The sequence below is a fragment of the Cynoglossus semilaevis genome, chromosome 1 (genome assembly GCF_000523025.1).
Source record: "Cynoglossus semilaevis isolate Cse_v1.0 chromosome 1, Cse_v1.0, whole genome shotgun sequence".
NCBI lineage: Eukaryota > Metazoa > Chordata > Actinopteri > Pleuronectiformes > Cynoglossidae > Cynoglossus > Cynoglossus semilaevis.
Window position 1 is genome coordinate 26381032 of NC_024307.1, and position 26404 is coordinate 26407435.

Below are 26404 nucleotides of genomic sequence, written 5' to 3' on the forward strand. Positions count from 1 at the left end.
TTACCTACACCTCCTGTGTTTTCTGTCATAATTATGACCTGATTACATGTGCGTCCCATATACAAAGTGCAGGTTCTATGCTGTAATTACATACATTATTATATGAATGTATCAATAGTAGTTTGGAACCGTGGGATACTTCACTACTACAATGACCATGGTGGTCTTTTTTACTGTATTGTATACATACATTATTTGCATTGTACTCTAATATATGTTCTAATAATAAACATTCATGCAATGTGATGAATAGGTGATAATTCACATTAGTGCAAAGAATTGGATTTCTAAAAAGAAAAAAAAAGTTAGAAAATGAATGATTAAAAAACAAATTTAATAAAATATGTATTTAGAGACACATACTGTACTAAAATGATTAGTTTTAATATAACCGACTTGAAGCCCAAAGAAAGGAAGTTAGGCTAAAGTTATGGTTAACTGCGGAAAGGAAAAAAAGTTAGGCTAAAGTTATGGTTAACTGCACATGATTTGTTTAGTAAAAGAACTTGTTAGCCAAATAGCATAACCTATATGCATATTGGCATACTTGATAAAGTAAACTCAGGCGAACAAGGTAATCTGAACTGGTTCATGTAATGAGTGTACAAAAGGAACTTAGATACAAAAACAACTGGCTTAACATTGGATCTAGAATTCTGCGATCCATAACCTCAAGTGGACGCATGGTTACAATTTGTTCCACCTTCATTTGAATTGTCGACCAGCCAGAAAAGCCAAGGTGACTTACTGATATCAGCTTCAGTCACTGGTCTGGTTTTGATGTGATGTAATTTAACTGGGGAATAAACATTTAAAACATTCTATTAAAAAGAAATTGGTCTTTTTATTAGCCATTATTCTAGGATCGTCATTTGTTATGTTGGTCATACACAGAAAACGAAAAAGTAAATTCTGTTGTTGTTTAAAGAACAGTTGATGGCCAACATGTATTTTCTACATACCGAATTATGAGTTAAATAGCAGTGTTGTATGTAGATTGGAGCTTATGATTGTAAACACATAAAATTGCGTTAAACCTAAAATATATATTCATTTGTATAGAAAGCCAGTATTTGTGTCTTATTGAAGGATTCCAATGTTGTTTACACAGTAAAACCCTGAGTTTATTCCTCAAATCTGTTATCAAATCTTCTACAAAACAAATATTAAAATATTTACCCACCTTCTGGTGCTTATCTCCTAGATTAGGGTTGTTGTAAACTTTGTAAAACTATGTAAAGTGTGTAGACCCTCGAGTACACAGGTATACTGTCAGAGGTAAATCTGCCCATCAGAAACAAAAAAATCTTCAAGACACACGTCAGAGCTCATAAACTTAACGTTCTTATTATGCATTTTGTTTAACAAATAAAGTAACTGTACTGCAGGAGGAAGTAGTTATACAGACAGACAATATGGCTGCGCTGCTTGTGACAGGCAGCAGTGTTTACTTGTATTGTGTTACCCACTGTAATAAAGACTGTAGCGTTTCAAATTGCAGGTCAGACATGTCACACTTCTACAGGCATGAACGAGATTTTCAACTGAAAAATAAAATGACATAGAAAGCAGAAAAACCATAAAATACCCAAAGTTAGCACACTTTTCAAACATTCCCTGGACAAACATATTATCAAGAACCAGCTCACCCAGCCATGTGGAGACTCGACCCTGCAGCTGCTCTGCTCAGTGTGCACTAACGTGGTGTCCGGGTGAGACCTGCGCGGACAGCGACAGCAGCAGCAGCAGCAGCAGCAGCAGCAGCAGAGGGCAGGGCGGGACTTCTACAGCCTGACACACATGCTGCAGGGCAAGGCTGTAGTAAGTGCAGGGTCAGTAGGTATTGAGATGAATGGGTGCGGCTGTGCAGCGCTGCTGACCTCTTCATTAATATCAGAGTGTGTCACCGACTCTGCTGTGTCAATTACAACTCCTGTTTACACACACACACACACACACACACACACAGAATATCAGCTTAAGAAATGCTGCCAGACAAATGAGTCTGAATTTCAATATTTTCTTAAAGTGTGCCACTATCAGTTAATCGACACAGAGCCGACGAATGCGTTGTCACGCGGCGCTATTCGCAGTACAGGGTTTTGTACGCTATACATTGGAAACACGTGAGGACTTTTTGGCTCCCAGGTGTTGGTCACTCTCTTCTCACATTTTTATCTCTTGGTTTATGATGTCACCACTGTGTTAGCGTAGGTGACTGACATAGGGACTTGTGTACAGTAGGTGGGTTCCGACCGGATTGTCTTTACCAAATGACCTAACGTACTGTTATGGGTCCACGAACCAGGGGTTGGTAATCCCTAACAAGGACCAAATGTTACAACGTTAGAACGCTATCATTAATGACAACACAAACATTATTTCTGTTTAATCCTTTACAAAACGGTAATATTTTACACTAAAACAGATTGAAATGTATTTTCCCCCCAACATGCCTGGCAGAGCGTCATGCCACTGGACTGTGGCACAAAGGACAACAGTTATATTTGCTGATTTCCTGCTCCAGAGCACAGTGTTTACACACGTTGCACATCCAGAACTGGTACTCATGAATGGGCAGCCCAGTCACGATGCATGTGGGTACCTTTCCTTCTGGCCTGGAGGAAATTAAAAGAAGAAAAGCAACCAGTGATACAAAGTGGCATCAAATGACAGTACACTTAACAAACAGTCACGGCTTTGGATTCTTTAAAGACTTCATTCGGTTTGAGATATAAAGGGCAGCTGCTTACTAGTTCATTGGTTGTTGCCTGGTTCATATTTAACACCACAGAGAGCTAAACCTATAACCGCACAGAATTACATCTATTTATAACCCAGTCCCAAACTTTTGATTCTTTTACCCTTATTATTTTCATGTGCTACTTAACTACTAGTAAGGAACGGTCGTCGAATGACCATGAAGCTCACCCCCCTGATGATCTTGGCCGCTCCATCACCCGGCTGTCCTTCGGGGAGTGTTTAGTGAAGATCTCCAGGGCCAGGTCTTCGTAGGCCTGGTGCTGTTCAGGCTCCAGGGACTCCAGGGACTCCAGCTTGATGAAGGCCTGTGAGCATGTGCTGAACGCACGGTTTGCTGCCGCACATACGGCGAGCAGAGAGTAGATCTCCACTGGTGGGATGATGTCTTCGTACTCACACAGGTGCATGGCTGCAATAGAACAACACAGAGGAGTACAGATCCCAAGGGGATCAGCCATCGGATGTGACAGATTTAACACTGATCTAAAACATAAGTACAGTTGTCCTCGCATCTATGCTTTTCAAAGAAATACCACAATAGGTCATTTATTCAGCAGACTACTAGTTTTTCTGCTGGGTCTATAAATATGCTGCGAGGCAGTGCTAGGTAGGTAACTGTGACATGCAGTATGTGTTTTGGAATTCAACCCAAAACACAGAGAGGATACAAAGCAGGAAAAACAGTAGTCTGTTTTATTTTCTTCTCATTAACAGACGATTATTTCAAGTCAAACTCAGGGAAAATTAAAACTTTTGGCATTGTTAACACAACCAGGTGAACAGAAAGTGAGGAGAGCTTTATACCAGGGGTCACCAACTTGGTGCCTGAGGTCACCTGGTAGCCCCCGTGGACTACCTAAGGTGCCCATGGGGGAGGTTCTAAAAATAAATCTAGTCAACAAGAAGGCCAGAAATTGTACTCTTACTGCTTTTTGAATGATATTTAAATGGGTGCAATGACGATGATAAAAAGAGTGTCTAATTAATATTAATGTCTGTATTAAACAAGTAGCTCTTCGCATTACGAAGTGCCCTTGAAGTAGCTCTCAGTTTCAAAAAGGTCGGTGACCCCTATCTTATACCAACAACGCATTACAAAACAAAACACACATTTTGTTGCAGCAGCCTTGGTGCGCAGTAACCTGTTACCTGTTTGCATGGCGTTCTCCATGTATCCTTCATAGAGCTGTCTCTGAGCCAGTAGAAAAAAGTGGTAAGCCTCAGCTCCACGCCAGGCGTCATCCACAATACGATTGTCTAGAGACGACGCATCCTCCTCAAGCAGCCCAGCAAGTGCGGACTTTGCCTTTTTAAAAAGATAATTAAAAAATGTTTTGTTGTGGAAATGGAGCTGCACCTTGTATAATCTGCCTCCCATGATGTTTAAATACAACAGAAAAGACACAGTGATTAAATAAATATATATATATATATAATATATATGGATTTCAAATGCTCTTCTGTTAGGAAATAAATGCCTTAACTTTTCTTTTGCAACCACATATCCAATAGAGATGCACCAAGCAGTGAGCAGAATCAGGTGATTCTGACTGGTTCTAATATGTTGTTGGTTTGAAAATACGTCTGCCCAATTGTCAGAAAGTTGGGTGAATAGGAACCCACTCACATTTAGAACCTCATTTTATTCAACAAGAACTTTGTTATGAATGATGTTGAACTGAAGATGGTCGGAAATGTTAAAATAAAAAATCAAATGTTGTGGAATCAGCCACAAAACAATCAGATCATCTCTACTGCTACAGCAGTACTTCTCAAATAGTGGGCCAGGCCTCTCTGGGGGGGCCATGGTGAGGTGAGGCCAGGGGCGGGCGTGAGGGTCTTACAATAGATTATGGCACACTAGACATAAGTGTACCACTGCTGTAATGCATGAATGATAACAAGCCTTCCGTCACTAGGTGGCAGCAACTCATACAGTGCTAGAGCCATATAATGGCCAATATGCAAAAAAAAGTGTTGGGTTGACCTAAAGCCTGAAAACAATGTCATTAAACATTACGTTCTTTCTTCTTATTTGACTCCAGGGTCACTTTACATCAGTGACCTTACACTATTGTCCACTATTTTCATTTCCTGCCATGTGAGGGCCAGAAGATATTTCTTTTTTTAGATTTTTTAGATGTACTATAACTATTGTACAGAACTTTTTAAAAATAATAATATTGTATTGTTTTTTCATACGTACCTCAGACTTCTTTCCTTTGGATTTGCTCTGCTGTGATGTTTTCACCTGCTCGTGATAATCTTCCACAAGACGTGCAGCCAATACGTACAGCTTCTTCACCCGTAGAGGTCTGGTTCTTTTCTTCACCTCCTCATCTGCTATCTAAAGACAGCAGGGGGCAGTTGTTTTTACTGATTTGTTTATCATTTAAATTAGATATTAATAATAATATAAAGTAAAGTAAATATAAAGTATAATAATAATATTATAATCCAGTTTTCCACTTATTAAACTATGAGTTGAAATTATTTTTCGAGTACTTAAGAACATTTGAAAAGACCAGACTCTAGATAATTATTTAAAAAAAAACAAAAAACTTTTTTACAGTCACTCTAACTGTTATTTAAATCATGTACTCACAATTTACCCAACTGCATGTTCCTTATTCATAGGTGTATTTACATGCGTTCGATTACTACACTTGTCCAGCAGAGTGAGCTATAACAACATTTTACATCACGATGATTCCGTTCACCATATGCTGCGCTCTTTCTTCTACCTGATAAACAACATTAATGTTCTGACACCTACCTTGAACATGAGCTTGGCCGCATCTAAGAAATGGTGGGCTTTACGGTACAGTTCCACTGCCTCTAAATTTTTATTTTTCTCCAGAAGGTGTAAAGCATATTTGGACAAAAGTGGCTTTATCTCCTTCATGTTGTGAGTCCGGGCCAGTTCCACTGCTCTGTTCCACTGAAGAAGAGACATTCACGACAGACAGTCATGATGAGAATCAGAGTATCAATAAATAATGAATATATACTGAATATATATATATATAGGGACTTATGTCAGAGTCCCATTCCTAAAATATGAAAAAAGAAAAAAAGAAAAAAACAACAAATGACATGTTAGCTTAAGCTCAGGAGTGTGAGCTTCCTCTCCTGCCGTCCCACACAGAGCATGCTGAAAATTTCCATTTGCCAATTGATACATCTCAAACTTTTGATCTGAAATGTACCCTCTTGATCTTTGGAAATATCACAAAACTCAAACTCCAAAACTGACAGCTACTGGTTTATTCTGAATGAAGATACACGTATTTAATGCAAAGTTGAGTGTATTTAAAACTGTTTAAGCTGTGACATGCATGAAACGTGAAAGATGCCATAGTTTATTCTCTTATTTATTCTCCAGTTAAACGTCAGAGGCAAACGCCCACTGCAATATTATGACATGCACTCACAGGCCCAGGTTACATATTACTGAGAATAAGCGGAGGAGGGAAGGACAGCAGGTGCCGTTCAGACTGCTGTGGACCAGAGGCAGAGTTTTACAGACAAACTCACAGGTATGTTCAGAGTTTCACACAGATACACGGGCGCCAATGGTCTACTCTCTCTCTCTCTGTCTATCTCTCTTACCTGATTCAGATGGACACATATGTCAACAGCAGCTTTGGGCTGGTTGCACTTCAAGTAGGCCTTTACAGCTTGTTCACACATGCCCACGGTGGCAAACATTTGACCAATCTCCTGCAACAGACCACATGTTGAAGTTATGTCTATTTATGCTTTAGAGTGGGTTGTAGTCGTGACAAATACTCCCTTTAACTGCTAAACTACTCTGATTTTTTCAAATGTGTGATTGCAGCAGGTAATGAATTTAAAAGTGAGGGGGCAATTTAAGTTCTGTAAAATATGGTACGTTGTTCATAGAAACTTCCAAAACGTTAATATAAAATACCACTGCTGCTTTGAAATACCCGCAGGTCTATGTAACGTGCAACTGGGGCATGACATGCATCACAATTGTTGTTTTTCATTATATTTCAATATCCAAACAGACTGTATCTTGGGTAGCGCTTATGTGTGTCAATAAAAAGTTATTTGAACTGTTTTACTTACTGGCAGGAGTTTATGGGTTTCTGGCAATATGGCGGTCAGCTTCTCCAAACCATCATAGTCTTCTAACATGTAGTAACATTCTGCCAGCCTCTCCTGGTTTTGACCTTGTAAGTAGTACTGCACTGCATTTACCCTTGTGATTAGAAACAAATGTGTTCATTCATAATGGTAAAATTACATTATCAACATCCACAACACCCAGGTGCATGATCACAGCTCGCCTGGAACATAATGACCACAAATATAGGTCTTTAAAGACTTAAAGAAAACAGTATTGTTACAACAACAGATCTTTCTCTCTGTCTAAGTGTGTGTGTGAAACCCCTGCATCTCCTGTATTAAAACCACATTCATTTGGTGCAGATGTATGTTTTGTTCATCATCTGTGCAACTCATGTAATAATAATCATGCAATAACTGCAATTTCTGTATATACAGTGTACAATATTCTTACTATACTTATAATATACTGTATATATATATATAAAGACTACACTTAGAATATACTGTATATATATATAAAATTCTGAACAAAAGTATGCTCTTAAAATGTTTTACCACTTCTGTCTGTCAGCGAAGTAGTCTCCAATTGCATTGTACGCCTGTTTCAGCAAAGCATCGTCGCTGTCCCCAGAGCCAGTCTTCAGAAGCTGAAGAACTCTGAACCAGTCTCCCAGCTTGATTCGCAGACTGATAGCAAGGTCCCTGCAGTGGAAACAAATGTCTAGCATTACCAAATGCTAGAAAAGAAGGAAAAGATATTTAAATCTCTTTTAGCCTAGTTACAGTTAAACGTACCTTCGATCCATATCCAGGTACATGCGCTCAGCCTCCTCAAACCTGCTGAAGTAGGCTGCGACCTCTGCCTGCTTCATGGGTTCAGTCTGCAGGTTTCCCAGCCGTTTGACAAACTCAATGCCCTGGTAGTCTTTACATCGGACAAAGGCCTGTTCTGCTGTCTTTAGATCCAGCTTCTGCAGAGCTGCCTCCGCCAGTAGACGCCTCACAGATCAAATGAAGAGAACACTGTGGGTCGCTTGCTATGATGAGGTGAACATTTGACTTGATTCTAATGCTTCTCTAATGTGGTGAAGTAGAAGACTATGTTGTTTAGGTCAGCCTGTGTTTTTAGTGGGGCTGGAAGTTGGCAGTTCACTCCAACAGTTGTGATTTACACCACGGTCCCTAACTTTCTACCACAGATCACTTAATACATGACATATCAATAACATGAGCATTTAAGCTCAGATAAAAATAATTAAACATTAAACATTAAAACAACAACTATAGGCCGTTCGATCAGATAACCAAGCCTACAGTAAATGCTCAACTTAACTTTGTGCTTCATGCCGTAAACAGGGACACTATCACCTAAGCCAAGGCAGAATAAAAGAAGGTATCTGACTCATATCGCCATCTGCAGATACTCCAAGTTGCAGTATCGGACAAGAAAAACTTGTATTAAGCCATTCGTAGTTGCTTCAAGTACCAATACGGCACTTTGAGGACAAAGCAGTACAAAGAGGTGCTCCTGAGTACAACTACAACAAAACAGAGAGGAGCTGGGAAAATGACCACCTAAAATATTGATGTTGTGCAGCAGTGTGTTTTTACCAGAGTCTCGGGTGAGGATTGTCCTCGATGAACTGAGAGGCTTCTTCGATCCCCACCTTTTCAATTAGCGCTCGGCTGTCTCTCAGTGAGCGAATTTCAAAGTTGATGAGGTTGTCTTTGTTGGGCCTCTCTGGGTCCTGCAATGAAACCCAATGGTTAGAATATCACGGAGAACGTTCTCTTTGACACTGTGAGAGGAACTCATCAAAGACAGTAAAACAGACGTCTATCCTAAAATCCCAGCTAACGTAGCACGAGCTGCCAAAAGAGCAACATTCACGCTAACCTCACATTCACATCAGTTTGTTTACAATGTGTTGCTAGAGCGGTGGTCATCAACATACTGAAGAGACTGATGATCGATAATTTAATTCCCCCACTCTGGGATGAATACAAATTTTAAATGACTTTATCTAAAAGAAGTTCAAATGTATACGAAATGTCATTAACATTGGTTTACCTTCATGATTTCATCAAGCAACACAGACTTGATTTCCAGGTCTTCAAAGTTGCAAATGTAACCAGAGGTCTGGATGGGCTCCTGTTTTTAATGCCAAGTGCCACACGTCTTAGTTCCATTACAAAAAGAAAATGTCATATTTGCTATACCACACTGAAGCACTCACCTCTGGATCTAAGTTCCTAAACACATACATTCTCGTCTTCTCCATCATGGCAAACAGATCAGGGTTGTCATTGGCCCATTTCATGTCCCACACGTCCTTCCTTTCAAACTTAGACGGATCTCCTGCAGATGACTGCTTCTCAGAGCTGTTGTCTGAAGAGGCACGAACCTCCAGATCCAACAACGTCAGTACACCTGCAATGTCGATTATCGCCAGACGACTAGAAAACAGAAAACAAACAAACAAATAAAGGCATCAAGTGGCGCTACATTGTCTGGAGCTTTCCTGGCTGCATCTGGCATGAGCCAGCCATAAATCTGATAAAAGCAGGACAGCATTAGAAGAGAGTTTGAGGAAAGTGTTTCTTTTCTGGGTGGTGGCGCCAGTGCAGAGAGAATTAAGTTGGATAACAAAGCAGTCTACGCTGTCAATCTGCCCCAGTCAACTTCTAATGTACCGAGAAACCCAGGCTAACTTTCCACTAGCATATCCTCATCAAAGCATTCTGTGGCCTAACTATGGCCTCCACCAAAGCCAATGTTCCAGGGTTGTTCTTACCTGGAATTGCAGTTCACAGACAGATAATAGGCTCTGTTGTTCAAAGTGTACTTCTGAATAAGGTCGACATTAGGAAGACTGTATCGGTGGATGCTGCCAGACTCACGGCCCTTTAAACAACACAAAAACTGGCTCATTAGTGGCATTTCGTTTATGATGATATGCAGAGTATTTTCATGTAAACACAGGGAGCGTACGTACCACAATCAGGACCTTATCTGAGGCGGTTATAGAGCAGATGGGATCTCGTGTTGCCTGATAAAACACATGACATTTTTAATAGATGTATTTCTTTGTTGGTTATTTAACACTGCATGACAAATTTTTGGAAAGGTTTCAAAAAAAATTTTTTTTTTTCATTTTAAATGAAGGAGGCTTTATAAACACAATGATGTCTAATAAACAAAAAAAAAAAAAACATCACAATGGACCTATTGTCAGGGCTTGAAAAAACAGACATTCTCATTCAGTGTTATGTTACTTACAGTGAAAGCCTTTGCGAAATCTGGACTGCTGTCACTGCTTCCTAACGTACTGCTGTCAATGTGATACACTCTAAAAGGGGAAGAAAGTGGGAACAAAGAAGACAGATAGTTCAACAGACAGTTGCCCTTTCCTCTGATGTGACCTGTGGTTTTAATACCAGGGCAGGCCTGGAGGAACAATGGGTCAAAGTGAGTCTGGCACCCTGGTGAGGTTTTATGATATGAATGACTCCTTTTCATAGAAATGTCAGTAAAAACATTGCACACTGCAAAAGCGAGCCAATGATGTCAGGTTTTTACCACCTACTCGCTGAGACAGGTCTTCTGGCCTGCCTGTAATTTTCCGTAAGCTACTGAGTAGAGGGGGCAGGCTCGGATGTGGGCACTCTTTCTCTGTCCTAATGCACCTTCTGGACATTACATTTGTCCAGAAATATAAATCCAACTCGTAACAAAACAACAACTCACCTCTCTCTTCCCTCCTTCTTTATTTTGGTGACTTGATTGACCTCCAGGGCAGTAAGTTTCTTTGCCACTCTGTACTGCCATAGGTAAAAAGCCTCTTTGGATGCAGCGATCACATGAGTCTTGGTCACCGTGACAAACAGTGGTTCTGACCAAAGACAATGTAAGAACATGACATTAAAGTTTTGACACTGATCTGTTAGACCACTGTTTATTAAACGTCAATCCTGTTTGGTCTTGTGTTATACCCTTCCTCAGACAGGACACACACATATTTGTCTGACTTAGGATGATTTGTGTGTGACTTTACAACAAATATATGCCAAAGAAAAAGACATATGTCGAAGGTAAATGAAATTACGTGTGGTCATATGGCACATAACCAAAGGTAAATAAGTTTAAAGCACATTTTTATCTACCATATTCAAGGACATCTTGCAGACTTTCACTCATGAGGTAAGAACAACTGACTGTGTGTTTTGTAGAGACGGAATTCTGCATATATGTGAAATGAGAAGATGACCCAAGCTCACTGTCTGGTTGCTATACAATACAAAGTTGCTATGAAATATGTACATTTGGCCCTGAAAAGGCAGGCTGCCAATAACTGATTTCACATCCACATATGCACGAGCCCACATATCTCACATTATGAAGAGCCAGCTTTAAGGTAAACTAAGAATTTTGCCAACATACTGTTGTGCCACAAGGAGGTTGTTATGGACCTCTGCTCTGAGGAATGAAAAAATGAAAAAAAATGAAACCACAAATGGAATGGAATTACACTGCTCTGCGTGCACTCACCAATATCAATGTATTTTGAGTCCAGAGGAGTCCCAATGGAGTTGCACAGAATCAACACGTACTGGAAACAACAAAGTAGAACAACATGGTTTATCTGATTAGACGTTTTACATCGAGCTACTTGGTCCTTACTTTTTGTACTTCTGTGTACGTTACCCTTAGATGACTCCCAGACTCTAACTCAGCATCTTCCTGTGTGGTAACAATGAGAAACAAGATTAAATGTATTTAAATTTTACTCACTTAATCTAGTCAATGAATTAGTCATTAGGTCTTGTTTGGGTCAAACATATTTACAGTAGTACCTGAGGCTGGGTTTCATCCACTTTACTAGCCAGGATACAGAAGTCGCCTGATGTTGTTATGGACATCAAGCTCTTGACATATTTGACGAATTTGTCATTGTTTCTAGTGTCCCAGAAAACAACACAATACTCCTGACGCTCTGGCTTTGTGTAGGCATACACCACTGTATTACAACAGTAGCCCCACTGTAAGGAAACAAAGACGGGTGAAGTTCCATTCCAAAGTTTACTTTTCCAATGTTTTCTATGTGTGTTGTTTGGTCATTTACATTTTAAACCAAAGGCCAAGGCAAATGTATAGAAGACAATTATTGAAAATTTGCTTAAAACTGAATAAATAACTTAGACTGTGTTTTGGTCCCTTGAGTTACTGACTTTTGACAGCCCAGACTTTTTCCCCTGACTCTCTACATGTTATTTCTCCAATTTTAAATTCAAATTTAAATTCAACAGGACACAGCGGTAATCCATATACCTTGTAGTCCGGTCTTATATTTGCAAAGTAGATGTAGGAATCCACAGCGAGGCCAATGCGTAGTCCTCCTCCCTCCCAGCCAATTCCAGTCATGTGCTTTCCAGGAACTTTGAGAGTTCTCAGATGCTGGTTGAACACCAACATTGGGTTATTTTAATTGAACATGTATAGCAAGTTCCACTAAACAGTGCAAGATGGTGAAACATGTTATTTTAAAAAGCTGTTACTTGAAAATAGTATGTGATTGTAGTATTTCCAAAAAAAAAAAAATATATATATATATATAAGGGGTCATCAACTTACATCGGGGTCAGTTCCTAGCAGCATTGTAACTCAAATTTTCTCTTTGAGCCATAAATTGCATACAATTATATCTTAAATATCACAAATTACCATATGTAGATGAAGAGAACCTGTTGGTCGGGAAACTATTGCTTTAACATGGAGTTAGTCACAGTGAACAGCAATGAAGAGCACATGGAAAGTGTGTTGTTGAAGTCCTTACTGTCCTCTAGTATTTGATCTGACAAGCACAAGACGTGTAGGCTTGTGAGCCATAATGAAGGACAAAAAGTTCCAAAAAATTTGGTGTACCACTGGTGTACATAAACTTAACCTCCTAAGGTAATACGTAGGGGGTGTGGTGACGTAACGGCGAAATGCCGTGTGTGGAAAACGTCATCAACTGAGGATATCTTAAACGGAGAAGCCCCTGTACATGGATCGTTGTTTTTTTTTTTTGTTTTTTAAAAGTATCTTTTTTAGAGGATTTTTATGGTTGCCTTTTTTTTTAGTTATTGTAAAGTACCTTTCCACTTACCTCTCCAAATGGAGTATAGAACTGCACAACATTAAACTCTTTCTCCATATTCGCAGATCTGAGAGAACCAGTCACGGCCAGGACACTGCCACAATGATTCCACTGGATACTCACCACATTCATCATAGTGTCAATGCACACTGGGTCTGCACAAAAAGAAAGACAGCAGCTTAGCCTCTCATTTCTGATAACTAAATGATGTAGTATAAAAATATCTTTAGGAGTGTCTCTTTCCTACTTTCATCATTCTGGTAGCGCATTATCTGGCATCTTCCATTGTCAAAACAGATAGCGAGACATGGGCAGTCTGGCTCAACATAGCCTCCACTTCCTGCGTACCAGTGAATACCTGCTATGCTGACAGCCCCGGTTGTGTTACTCAGGCAGCTAATGGTCATTTTCATCTAAAACAAAGACAGTTTCAAACGTTCAACAGGAAAGGAAAATGCATTAGTCAATTGGTTTAATAATTAAAAATTATTTAAAAGTTTAATATGTTTATTCTTTTAGGCTGAGCAACTGTCTTTGGATATATGGATATACACTGTATATCTATATACTCTTGGACGTATATATATATATATATATATATATATACTCTTGGACCTCTCCTAAATACTATAATACTACATATGAATGCTGACATGTACTCACAATGAAGTTTCCCTGATTGTCATAGATTTGGACTTCCCCATTAGCCATGCCAAACAGGAGGATCTTGCTGTCAGGTGACCATGCTACATGTGCAAGTTGGTTTCCCTTAAGCTCCTTTCCCCAAATACGATTACCTATATATAAAAAAGAGTTTAGTATTTAGGCAATCTGTCAATAAAAAAAAAGGAAGCGATAACGATTTAAGGCAACATTTCTTACCATCTACAGATCCTACTATGACGGCTCCATCCTCATACACGATGCAGATCTTTTGACCATCTGAGTTCCAACTCATGCTCCTAACAACAGACTTGTTCCGGTTGTTTATCATCTCCTCGTACCATGCACCTGGAATAGCGTAAATAATAATATTAATAAAAAAACAACAGAACATTCAAATGCCAAGTTTTAAAAAACAATGAAACGTATGTGTTCCGGAGATATTTATTATTATTATTGAACAAACCACCCACAAAGTTTGATCTTGATGTTCATTATCACTTAACCTTGATTTATATTAACACCCATTATTATCTATAAATGTGTTTTTTATTTATTTGTTTCACTGAATTTACACCCAACTTGAAAAGCAGATTTTGAAGAAGCTGACATTACAAAAAGCCAGAGTTTGAGAGAGAGAAATTTGTAGTCCTTGAAGAGAAAACATATGAATTTTATGGCTTAAAAATGGAGAAGCTCTAGAGACATACAGTAGCCGATGTTAGTACTGATGTTCATGATAACAATCTGGCTGGTTTTTGCTGGGTTTTTCTTTTGGGTATTTACTCTCTCTTTCGTGCCACACAAACATTACTGAACTATTTACACAGTCTTCCAGCTTTTCATCAAACTGTTCCTCAAACACAAATTTAATCAGCCAAATCTATAAAACAAAAACAATCTGATGTCATTTTTTTAATTAACATGTAAGATATCCTTAATTCCCATGATAATTTCTTTCCTGAAAAATAACTTTCAAAAGCCCTCTCAGACTGCTGACTCACCAATGAGAAGATTTACACTGACCAACAAAATTATTAGGCTGCTTTTAGCCTGATGAACAAAAATTAGGTTTTTTCAGTATTTACATTGTCCAATATTAATATTTTTGAGAAAAATAAAACTCAGTGTTAGTAAGTGTAAATGTAAAAACAATTGGTTAAGAATAACATGTAACAGTACTATGTTTTCCCAATTGTTTGCCAGTGAACGTGTTGCTGTGGCTGAGAAGCCTGTCACTCATGTGGTTACCATGACAACCACATGCCTATAAATTGGAGGGCGTGTGTGGGGTGTGTGAAGCTGGATTAAGAGGGAGAGGAGTTACAAGTGTAGGCAGTGAATATTATGAATATATGTACTCCTGGCTGAATAAACATTGAGCTCTTGGCAGTATCATCATTTTGTGCTGAGGAACGCTACAATTCACCATTGTTATCATACATGGAAAAGTTTGGAGAATTAGAGTTAAAGCTCCAACAGTATTATATCATTGTTTGATTGATGTCACTTGAATGTACTACCTTTATAAAGCATCCATACAATGATGAGTCCATTCTGGTCGCTGGTCGTCAGCTTTTCATACTGTTCATTCCATGTTACCACCTGCACTGAACCTGCAAGAGACAGTGTTTAGAAATTACAGAAATAAATGAACAGTAATTATAAAAAAACAAAACAAAAAACACTAAAATAAAGTAATACAGTAATAATTGGTAACCTATTTTTTTCTTTTCAAAATATAATATTTCTCACATATTAATTAGATTCCTTTTCTTAAATAATTGTTTTTCTGAGCCTTCTGTTGCATAGAACAGAATCTTACCACTGTGTCCCTCCAATGTCTGGTTCATCGACAGGTTACTGGGTGCAGCAAGTCCTCTAAGTTTAACATCATCTGTTTACAAACCATGATAAAAGAGAGAAGTCAGACAGGAAAAAAACAGAAAAAGTCTTTGAAATGTTGTTTTTTTTTTACTCCAGTGAAAATTGATATTATTTTTATGCAAAAGTTATTTTTTCCCAAGCCTTCAGAGCATGCACAAATTTGTGCACTCCTGGTTTTCTGTTAATGTCAATTTGGCAGATGCAAGATAAAATTACCTCCAACAGGCATGGAGTGATGGATGATGGTTTTATTTTAATCTTTCAAAATTTCAAAATTATATTTCATTTATAATCATCATAACCTTTTATTACAGCATGCGCTGCTGGTTTTTGGTTAGTTTTTTTCCTTCTTTGTTGTATTTAATGTTTAACTTTTTTCCCCATTATTTGTGGCACAAACTAATTTAAAATGAATGTGACGTGAAACCCACCTGTCTGACTTTCCAGCTTTAGTACTCTCAGAAGACCATCGTCTCCTCCACAGGCAATAAAGCCTTGGTCTTTGTTCCAGGAAACGCATTTTAAATGAATGTTGTTTGGGATAGCAATCTACACAGAAAGCACGAGGAATGGTAGCCAGGTTTTTACATTTATTCTGACGTGAGGTTCTACAGGTATCCAGGCAGAAGAAACACCTACCTTCTTGCTCAGGTAAATAAACATCGTGCTCCTCGTGGGGATGCCGTCACACCCCTCTATTTATTTGAACAGCGCAGTTCTATCGGTAATCATAACAGAGAAAATCACATTTCATCCCTAAAACAGAAGTTAGCCTCTACTGCTAGCAGGCTCGCAGTTGTACTAGTAAGTCAGCGGACCAACGCTATAAACCCTATTATACTGTAAACGTGGGTGGCAGCTCGACTAACGTTCGAACCTTTACTGCCACACACCTAATGAAAACTGACCCAACAATATTATAAATAATGGATTCCTTTTTTAGAATTTTGCCCTACGGTAGTTTTAGCTTTTCTTCATCTCCCGTGGCAACATCAAACCGGAAGTTATGTTGTTTCCTTGGATCCGTAGTTTTTCTTCTTCCTCTTTCCGTGCTAAACTGTATATACACGACAAAAGTCCCATGTCGGCCACAATTAATTGCGGTAAATAAATAAAAGTTTTCAGACCATCTGAATGACATTGGATACTTTTTTCGGTACACAACTGTTGAACTGTCGGTGAGTTTAAATCACTGATGTATATAGAGTGACGTATTACCAACCTGCATTTGTAGACAAGGTAGAACCGGAAACCGACACCTTCGTCAAAGATGTGGTAATCTAACTACAAAAAACGCCACTTTGAAGCCTTTCTGCCGTTTAACACTATAATTTTCCATAAAAATCCTTAAAAAAAAACCTTGTAAAGGCCGGTTACCAAAAAGATTTTAAAAAGCTCCTACAAAAATATAAAATTATCAAAATTGTAACACACACACACACATATATATATACTGTATATTAGACAGTCACTAACGTACAAAACATTTTTGTACATATAAAGCAAAGTATTCTATTAAAAGCCTATGACTTGACAGAACCCTACCCTACATTATTTTATATAAAAAGACAAAAGTGCCAACAACTAAGCCAGAGTCGGCTGGCTGTTTTTTTCCCCATGGATCCATTTGAGAAACCTGAGTTCTTTAAAAAAAAACAAAAAAAAACACATAGTTTTTGTCCATTCAATTAGATTTAACAATGTAATTTATTCATTTTGTAAGAATACAGTAAACACAGAAAAAGTAACAATGCTTTTGTGTTTTAATTTAACAAAGGAAAAAAATTAGAAAAAGTTATTACAAATATTTTATACAAAGTGTATAAAAACAACAACATTCATCTACGCGTATAAACACACAATTAACATCAACAGAACATAAAGGTAAAAAAATACAATTCTCGTAGTAAACAACTATCTTAATAGTCGTTAGTACTGCTGTTGGTCTTCAAAAAAATCCAGTTTGTCTGAAAGTTCATCGAGTAAAATGTCAGTTAAGGAAAAAAACGTTTTAATAGAACATTATAATATTTAGAAAATACTATGGAAATGGCCTAAACTGCCACAATTATTTTTCATAACATGAAGATTTAATATCTCATCACCTTAGCAGTCAACATTGGACTTTTACTTTGCACACTCCTGTTTAAAACCTGTTAAACCAAAGGTGGCACAGATACCACTTAATGCAATACTTCTCAAATAGTGGGGCGGGCCCCCCTGGGGGCATTCAGGCCTTACAGCAGTGGACTACTACTGTAATGCTTGAATGATAACAAGCCTCCAGCTTATCAGGTTCTCAATAGTATTTCAATTCCAAGAGGGTGCATGGCAGGAAATAATTACGAACCACTGACTAAATAGTTGATTCATCAATGAATACATTTGACCGTAGGTAATAAGGTTTAGCTAAGTAGCTGTACAGCACAGGACATCATAAAAATTTTAACGGTACCCGCCTCGATTAATCATATTTACCATGTGACCGGACGGCAACTGAAAATGACATTGGACTGGTGACAAAATCACACCATCGAAAAGGATATGTTTTCTGCTCAGCTCCTGAATACCTATCAATATTCTCGTCTGGAAACCAAGCTGAGCTTCACACGTACAGAGATTTTGTTCCACTTCACCTCTCAGTTTCTCTGAATAAGACATAAACATATAGACATTTTTTTTCTTTCATAATTATCTCTTCAGCTGCAATGCAAGTGATAGACAGACAGTTTTACGATTAAATATTATCACATGGTTTAAAGGAAGTTATTTATTTACTGTGTTAAATAAATGTTTACAGGAGTGCGCATACACCGCACTCCCCAATTTTTAGCATTTTCTAAGTGGAGCTTATAATGAGTCCTCAGGTTATGACGTCACCGCAACCTCTACGTATACAACTGTTAAGAAAGTCTTGTGCCACCATTCCATCAAGATGAAGATAGCTACGTTTACCTTTGAACGGTTCAATTAAATTAATATAATTAAACGCTGGGAAAAGGTCACAACACTGACGAATATCGGGAGTTGCTTGATCTAGGTCGTACAACTGTCTCCATGATCACCGGCGATAAAAAGTGTATAGATGAGCATGTGAACAGATGTGTTCCTATAAAATCGACTGTGATTACAATGCAGTGGAGCGGTCTCATTACTGAGGTGGAAGGTTAGAGGACAATAAAGAATTTAACAGCACACTTTCCGTGTGGTCTTCACTGCTGTTCGCTGTGACTAACTCCATGTAGAAGCAAGAGTTTCCTGGCCAACAGATTAGGTTTTCCTGCAAATTTTGTGATATATAATATGTAATTGTATGCAAGTTCTGACTTAGTCTGAAAATTCTAATTACATCACCAGTAGCAACCAAACCCCAACATCGAGTAGAGGACACCCTGTAAAATATATGTAAGCTATTACACATATTTATATGTAATGGCTTACACTGGGATGATGGAACAAGATTGTCTTAATATACATATTCATGGGAGATGGCGACGTAACCACGAAACACCGTAAACCGAGGACCCCTTATACACTAAATCCAGAACAAATAACATCTTTGTTCAAACTGGACCAAAACAAAGGCCTACCTGAGCATGTGATCTGGTCTGCGTTCAACACATATCCCACTCGACAGTTGCAGCTGAAGGAATCACCATTGTTGATACAAACCTGCTGACAGTTATGTCCCTGAGCGCATACATCTGAGCCTGAAACAGCTGACCCCATGACTAACACTCATCAGTTATCATTTCCAGAATGTCAGTGCACTACACATTTAGAACTGCAATGTAAAACTCTCACCTGAGCATGTTTTCTTATCCCTGTTCAGGACATAACCCACTTTACACTTGCAGATGTACGAGTCACCGCTGTTGATACAAATGTGCTGGCAGTCGTGTCCCTGGGCACACATATCTATCACTGAAACCGCAAATGTTTACAGAAAAAAAAACATAATTAGAGAAAAGATATGTTTTTAAAATGATCCATTCTATGGTGAGACTTGTCGACTCGTCTTCTGCCCACTACCAGAAGGTTTTGGGTTCAATGCAAAGTATTAAAAATCACAAAATAATAAATTCTTATCTTATTGTATTTGCATCAGTTAATGTCTTACTCACTGACATTAATGTGAAAATATATAATGTATAGTACACACAATGTTTTAGGTGCACGTTTGTGTTATTGTAAACGTATTCCACTAGTGATACACGCACTGCAAACTGTCCCTGGTCATAGCTAACCTAATCTAAATTGAGACGCTCTCTGTCAGCAATGTCACATTATAAATTTGCAGCTGTCACACAAGGTGCGTTCAGGTACCATCGTTGAATTCATACTCATTACTGATTTTATGTATTGTATAGTTCAGGAGAAAAAATGAAATAAATAAAGTAAAATATTTTTTTTTCTTATCTTCCCTCTAATCTCCTGAGGCCCTCTAGCGCTCCCTGGTGGGCCCTGCTTTGAAAAGCACTGCATGAGACAACCAATTGCAGTCCATCTGTATTCTATTGGATCCTCTAATGAACACAGATTCACATAGCAGAAATCAAACAATTTTCAGCAGCGACTTACTTGTGTGCATATAAACATACAATAATGTGATGATTAAATGAAGGATCTTACGTGAGCAGGATTTCTTGTCCTGGTTTAAGACATAGCCTGAGCGACACTTGCAGTAATATGACCTTCTGCTGCTCACACATATATGCTGACAGTTGTTTCCCATTGCACAAGCGTCCAATCCTGAAAATAAACGTGGTGACATTTAATTTACTGAAAAAATATTTCACTGTATATTTTTGTTTATTTATGATGCAGAAACTGTGGAAGTGATGGCTAATAGAATTGTGTACTCACAGCACGGTGGCTGTAAGTACATTCTGTAGACAAAGTAGAAAATGTGGCACTCACTTACATAACAATATGTTTACATAACATTATTCCTTTTCCCGTCACCTAGTCCATTATTACCCTTTCCACCATCCTCTGTGGTTTCTGCACTTCTGTGATCGACATCCTCACCGCACAAGGTTTCCCTAAACTTAGACGTGAGTTTCTCCATCACACCGTAGTTCTCCACGTAGAAGACATGGTCGTCGTGTGGTTGGCTGGCCATCAGACGAAGGCTCAATATGTCAGCTCTGTCCACTCCAACTGCATACATCTCAATACCAGAAGCACGAGCTGCGGCTGCCACGTCGTCCACCCTGTCCTGTGGGCGTCCATCTGTCACTATGATAGCCACTTTAGCAATGTCGCCAGAGTTGACTCTGGCCCCCGCTTCCGCTGTGAAAACCTTCTCCATTGCAGTCTTAATTGCCAGGCCTGTCATGGTACCTGAAGCAAGGGGATCAACCTGGGCTAGTGCCTGCTTTAGGGCAGACTTGTCAAAATATGTGCTTAGCAGGAACTCAATCTTTACTGCGCTAGCATAGTTGACAAGAGCTACCCGTGTAGCATCAGACCCAATTTCCAAACTGTCCACCACAACTTGTAGGAATTCCTTGGCCTTCTCAAACTCAGCTGGACGAACACTGCGAGAACTGTCTAGAATAAAGACCAGGTCTATGGGTCGATTCTTGCAGTTTGACCTTGTTGCTGCAAAAACAAAGGAAAACCTTTTGGTTTTTTAAATTCACTTCACAAAATGCTTATCTAACTAAAATTCTATCTGCTTTATATATATGTAAAATAACTGATACATTTCCTATTGATAAACTGCTCACCAAGGACTGAAGACGACTGAGATGACAATTACTACTTGACATCTGCTGGTGTCATCTGATCACTTTGGACCAGGTAAAAAGAACTAGGACTTTTTTTCCATTCACAATCACTTATTATATATACATACGTATATATATAAAGTTAACTGTGTGAATACCATAAGAAATTATCTATATTTCATGTCTTATTATTAATTTTCTAGTTCAACAAAATAGCTCCTATTAAAAACACTTACGGTCATATGACCAAGTTATTCTAGGAGACAAATGACAACATATCATCAACAACTACCTGCAGCTGCAGCGCTGAAAAAAACCTTTGTGTCTTCTGCAGACTGCATGGATGTAACAGGTACAGCTCTGTGTCGCCACCATGATGTCAGATCATTTACCTTTGGAGACGGGTCTGGACCTGTATGAGGGTGATACAGTCCTGAATTACTGCTTACAGCTTTACCACTGATGATAAAGGAACTGGAAGAAGTGTCACTTAGATAGGTGATAGTCAGTGTGCTCAGACACAATCTTTTACCACTCACACACACATGCACTATTGGACCAGTGGAATAGAATAAATGTACATGTGGAGAGGAACAGTTCATTCTTTTTTATTATTTGTTATTAAGTTATTTTAATTCTGTTAATGCCACTAATTTGGAGTTGTTCATCAGGCTGGATTGAAAAGCCTAATGGGCTGTATCTGGCCCCCGGGCCACCATTTGCCCATGCCTGCACAAAATGCACCAAAAATTAGCAATAGGAATTATGGCAAATGTATTTACAGGGTACATGCCTTTAATACTGTGTATTAAATGGTACATGTGAATGCTATTTTGCAATCATTGTTTCAAATCATAATTGGTGTGATTTAATAAGTAACGTTTAAAAAACTTTATATCATGATAGATAGATAGATAGATAGACAGATAGATAGATAGATAGATAGATAGATAGATAGACAGATAGATAGTGTTAGGAGTATTAGTAGATGAATTAATTAATACATTTAAAAAAATATGGATTAATGACAATGATAACGAAATGATAATTCATTTTGAAAAATCACAATTTTTAAATTTTTTGTCTTCCACTTTTTAAATTATAGTAGCATAAAGAACCATGCCAACCTGTAATCTCGCTCTTCCACCGTTCTTGTGCCTGGATATTGCTGTAACTGTTCTGTGGAAGCTGCAGCAAGGATTGCTTCATCAAATCCTCACCAACTTGCTGCTGAAAACTCTCAACGCTGTGGAATTCTGCAGACGTCTGTTCTACAGATTGGGTAGTGTCGAAGTGCTGGTAGAGCCTAGCATTGACCTGAGGGGAAACTTGTGAGCTCACTGTTCTCTTTAACAGGACGCTCCTAGGAAGTTGTGACAGTGGTCCCACAGCTCCACATGCCAAAATGCAGAAAAAGAGTGCCGGAATTGCTGAAGTCATTCTGCCCCCAAATAATATCTCTAAGTCAATGCTGCAGCTACATACAGCCAACTTATAAGCTGGGATCCAGTCTCCCTCCTACAGGGTGTGGGGAACTAAAGGTCCGTCCCAGTCAGAGAGAGTGTAGGACACAGTCTCTGTGGAGCTGCTACAGTAGCTATAAGTTTGGTGTTCTGTTCATTTGTTTTTATCCTTGAGATTCATGAGTCATGGGCTTAACCAACATAATAATATTTGAAATTGTGGCTGAAACAATAAAGACCTGGAATCTTTCTTCTACATTAATAGTGAGGCATTAACAAAAGTCATGAAAAAGTTGTTCTGAGGCGTAATATAAAGTAATATTTCACACAATTTGATTTCAAGATTTAGAAAGTAACAAACAGGAGCTTGTGTGAGCCATTGTTTAATCCAACTCACTTACAGTACATATACACAATACAATACATATAATTTCAATGATAATGAATTTTTACTTTCCCGTGTTTTAACAGCGTGCTGTTTCTCCAAATCCACTAACAAAGTGGAGCAGTTTGGAGTACATTTTTAAGTACTTAATTTCCCCACACAATAGAGACGTGTCAATAAGCATTCCTTTGTGAAATTTAAAACAGCGTTGTGCATATGTTTTCTCCCAGTTCAAACAGCTGTACAATATTCTTTGGTTATTTAGAAAATAAAGAGAGCCCTCTTGGGGTTCTGAAGTGTACTGCAGGTATAAATCCCAAAGCTTGAAAAATATTATCCACCCATTTTCATCCGCTTATCCGTTACCGGGTCACGGGGACAGCAGTCTCCATGACCACCACCCAAATCACACTGCACCGCACCAACCCCCCTGAACCTTCCTGCGGGTGGTGAGTCCACTGGAAGGTACCAACCACCCTAACAGGGATTGGATCTTGCCCAGGAGGTGAACCCTGGGGTTCCACACCAATGACAGACACTGCCTTTGGGCCAAAGCGCAACACCAGACAAATCTTAATGAAGAAATATAAAATGTATAAATGTATGACATATGTATAACATATGATGTATGAAGTTACTGTGTGACTAACTGAGCAGAGTGGGGCATGGTGAAATAGATGTAAGGTTTTGGAAATCCATTAAATGTGCTAGACAAACCAAAGCTATAGGCACCCCTGTTTTCAAAGAGCAGCCAGTCCCCCACTTGAAGTTCAGGCAGGTGACAGCGCTCAGAAATGATGTCATTGCTGCTACATGTTTGGCCCCAGATACAGCAGCGGAAAAAGACTTCATCTTTCTTTATTTTCTGGAGGCATAAAGAGAGACGGTCATAATTAGATTTACTACTTAACAAAAAAAGAGTGACAGTTACTTTTTAAACTTAGTTTTAGTGTTACCCTGTGTGGTCTTGGCAAAATATAATGAAACTTAAAGATATTTAGCAGGAAAGATGTGTGTAATCCATCATTGACATAGTACACCAGATTCCTGTCACTGGTCTCTTTGTTTTTTTCTGTGGAGACATGAAATGTTATTAAACTGCTGCAAAAATAAGATTACACGTTATGTGTGGTCATATCACCATGTGTCTGTGGGGGGCGATATTCACACATCACTGAAGCAATTCAAGTCCCTGCTACGGCTTTAATGCAAAACAAGAAGAAGAGAGCGTGGATACCAGATCTACCGTGCACGCTCCTATAATCAAATACATGTGCATTTATAAATAACGATTTACGTACCAAACTGTGGCTCCCATGTAATTATGCTCAGGGTTGAAACAGATAACCTTAATTAAGAGTATTTATATTTGGGTGTAGTAAATTTGTATTAGTATAGTAACTCTCCTCTTACTCTTTGCAGTAAGTACTGTATTTTCTGAACTATGTTGCTCCAGAGTATTTGTCTCACCAACCAAAAATGCATAATGAGGAAGAAAAAAACATTTATGAGTCGCTCCAGGGTATAAGTCGCACCAGTGCCCTCTAGCTGCAGTCAGTGTGAAATGAATGAACATGTACATTTTCAGTGGAACAGGAGTAGCAGATACTGGTACACTAGCCTAGAGTTGCCTTTGGTGGCTGTCAGTGTGAAAATAACAAATGTGAAATTTCTATATATGTCGCACCTGAGTCTAAGCTGGCCACTAACTAACATTTGCCTGGTCATGATCACTTATGGTGCTGTAGGGGAAACACTGCCCTGCAGTAGAGTCATTAGCATGTGAACTAAAAAAAAGCTATCATCATGTGTCTGGATGTTCTTACATTGTTCTTATTCACAGAGGACATGATCAAGGTTTTCTTCTGCAGTTGTGCTATGCAGACAATACTATGATGTTCAGCAAATATATCTAGATTTACACAAATCAGACACTAATATACCCTGACCAGAGGATGACCTTTCACCTTGGATGACTTTTTTGGCGATGACGTTGACAATAAGCGTGCAACAGGACTCCACGTAAAAGGTTCCGGGCTCAGCAATGAGCCTAACGCCACTGTCAGCAGGGAAATATTTGTCCAGAGCTGGGTTGATCACAGCTGTGATCTAAAGAGAATAGGAATAAGACGTAAAATCTGTATGTATATATATATATATATATATATATATATATATATATATATATATATATATATATATATATATATACATACAGATTTTACGTCTTATTCCTATTCTCTTTAGATCACAGCTGTGATCAACCCAGCTCTGGACAAATATTTCCCTGCTGACAGTGGCGTTAGGCTCATTGCTGAGCCCGGAACCTTTTACGTGGAGTCCTGTTGCACGCTTATTGTCAACGTCATCGCCAAAAAAGTCATCCAAGGTGAAAGGTCATCCTCTGGTCAGGGTATATTAGTGTCTGATTTGTGTAAATCTAGATATATTTGCTGAACATCATAGTATTGTCTGCATAGCACAACTGCAGAAGAAAACCTTGATCATGTCCTCTGTGAATAAGAACAATGTAAGAACATCCAGACACATGATGATAGCTTTTTTTTAGTTCACATGCTAATGACTCTACTGCAGGGCAGTGTTTCCCCTACAGCACCATAAGTGATCATGACCAGGCAAATGTTAGTTAGTGGCCAGCTTAGACTCAGGTGCGACATATATAGAAATTTCACACTTGTTATTTTCACACTGACAGCCACCAAAGGGAACTCTAGGCTCGTGTACCAGTATCTGCTACTCCTGTTCCACTGAAAATGTACATGTTCATTCATTTCACACTGACTGCAGCTAGAGGGCACTGGTGCGACTTATACCCTGGAGCGACTCATAAATGTTTTTTTCTTCCTCATTATGCATTTTTGGTTGGTGAGACAAATACTCTGGAGCAACATAGTTCAGAAAATACAGTACTTACTGCAAAGAGTAAGAGGAGAGTTACTATACTAATACAAATTTACTACACCCAAATATAAATACTCTTAATTAAGGTTATCTGTTTCAACCCTGAGCATAATTACATGGGAGCCACAGTTTGGTACGTAAATCGTTATTTATAAATACACATGTATTTACTTAAAAACCAGCCACTAGGGTACACGTATCAGTGTTTTATAGTGCCGGTCCCAAGCCCGGATAAATGGTGAGGGTTGCGTCAGGAAGGGCATCCAGCATAAAACGTTTAGCCAAATCAAATATGCGAATCACTAAAACGATTTCCATACCGGATCGGTCGAGGCCCGGGTTAACAAC

The 26404-nt window shown here is 38.7% G+C and overlaps 4 protein-coding genes across 12 annotated transcripts in view; all 4 read right to left on the reverse strand.

Moving 5' to 3' along the window:
- LOC103387699 (potassium voltage-gated channel subfamily S member 3-like) overlaps window positions 1-1779 on the reverse strand; it is a 4941-nt gene extending 3162 nt beyond the window's left edge. The window contains exon 1 of one of the 2 annotated variants that reach the window (XM_008322458.3): window positions 1650-1779. The gene's annotated coding sequence lies outside the window, so the exon portion shown is untranslated. Of the gene's footprint in view, window positions 1-1469; window positions 1545-1649 lie in introns of those variants that run through there. The other variant, XM_025058606.1, reaches the window with a different exon arrangement.
- wdr35 (WD repeat domain 35) lies at window positions 479-16806 on the reverse strand. 5 transcript variants are annotated; one of them, XM_025058583.1, is made up of 29 exons: window positions 16191-16601; window positions 15983-16100; window positions 15490-15561; window positions 15188-15280; window positions 13884-14012; window positions 13665-13798; window positions 13249-13414; window positions 13011-13156; window positions 12191-12316; window positions 11716-11901; window positions 11543-11602; window positions 11411-11471; window positions 10610-10754; window positions 10142-10211; window positions 9858-9911; window positions 9657-9766; window positions 9099-9318; window positions 8933-9013; window positions 8473-8609; window positions 7657-7860; window positions 7417-7563; window positions 6859-6991; window positions 6376-6486; window positions 5540-5704; window positions 4970-5110; window positions 3913-4069; window positions 2932-3172; window positions 2457-2618; window positions 479-2321 (listed from the first exon to the last, which is right to left on the reverse strand). In XM_025058583.1, the coding sequence occupies exons 1-28, from the start codon at window positions 16212-16214 to the stop codon at window positions 2468-2470; spliced, it is 3582 nt and encodes a 1193-aa protein (XP_024914351.1). In that variant the 5' UTR covers window positions 16215-16601; the 3' UTR covers window positions 479-2321; window positions 2457-2467. The 5 variants fall into 5 exon arrangements, with proteins under 5 accessions (XP_024914351.1, XP_024914365.1, XP_008320691.1 ...); XM_025058597.1 differs by having other exon boundaries at window positions 480-1933; XM_008322469.3 differs by lacking the exon at window positions 479-2321 and adding an exon at window positions 16774-16806 and having other exon boundaries at window positions 2361-2618; window positions 16191-16269.
- A 651-nt stretch (window positions 16807-17457) lies between these two features.
- On the reverse strand, window positions 17458-22925 carry LOC103387738 (matrilin-3). 4 transcript variants are annotated; one of them, XM_008322500.3, is made up of 8 exons: window positions 22414-22924; window positions 21579-21698; window positions 20532-21158; window positions 20184-20303; window positions 19356-19475; window positions 19142-19282; window positions 18098-18199; window positions 17458-17533 (listed from the first exon to the last, which is right to left on the reverse strand). In XM_008322500.3, the coding sequence occupies exons 1-8, from the start codon at window positions 22724-22726 to the stop codon at window positions 17481-17483; spliced, it is 1596 nt and encodes a 531-aa protein (XP_008320722.1). In that variant the 5' UTR covers window positions 22727-22924; the 3' UTR covers window positions 17458-17480. The 4 variants fall into 4 exon arrangements, with proteins under 4 accessions (XP_008320722.1, XP_024914061.1, XP_024914056.1 ...); XM_025058293.1 differs by lacking the exon at window positions 17458-17533 and having other exon boundaries at window positions 17881-18199; window positions 20583-21158; window positions 22414-22925; XM_025058288.1 differs by lacking the exon at window positions 17458-17533 and having other exon boundaries at window positions 17881-18199; window positions 19142-19270; window positions 22414-22925.
- Window positions 22926-23048: 123 nt separating this feature from the next.
- LOC103387935 (ornithine decarboxylase-like) overlaps window positions 23049-26404 on the reverse strand; it is a 7846-nt gene continuing 4490 nt past the window's right edge. The window contains exons 3-5 of the mRNA XM_008322749.2: window positions 25102-25243; window positions 24091-24206; window positions 23049-23999 (exon numbers count right to left, since the gene is read on the reverse strand). Coding sequence (XP_008320971.1) covers window positions 23769-23999; window positions 24091-24206; window positions 25102-25243 — 489 coding nt within the window. The 3' untranslated portion in view covers window positions 23049-23768. The remainder of the gene's footprint in view (window positions 24000-24090; window positions 24207-25101; window positions 25244-26404) is intronic.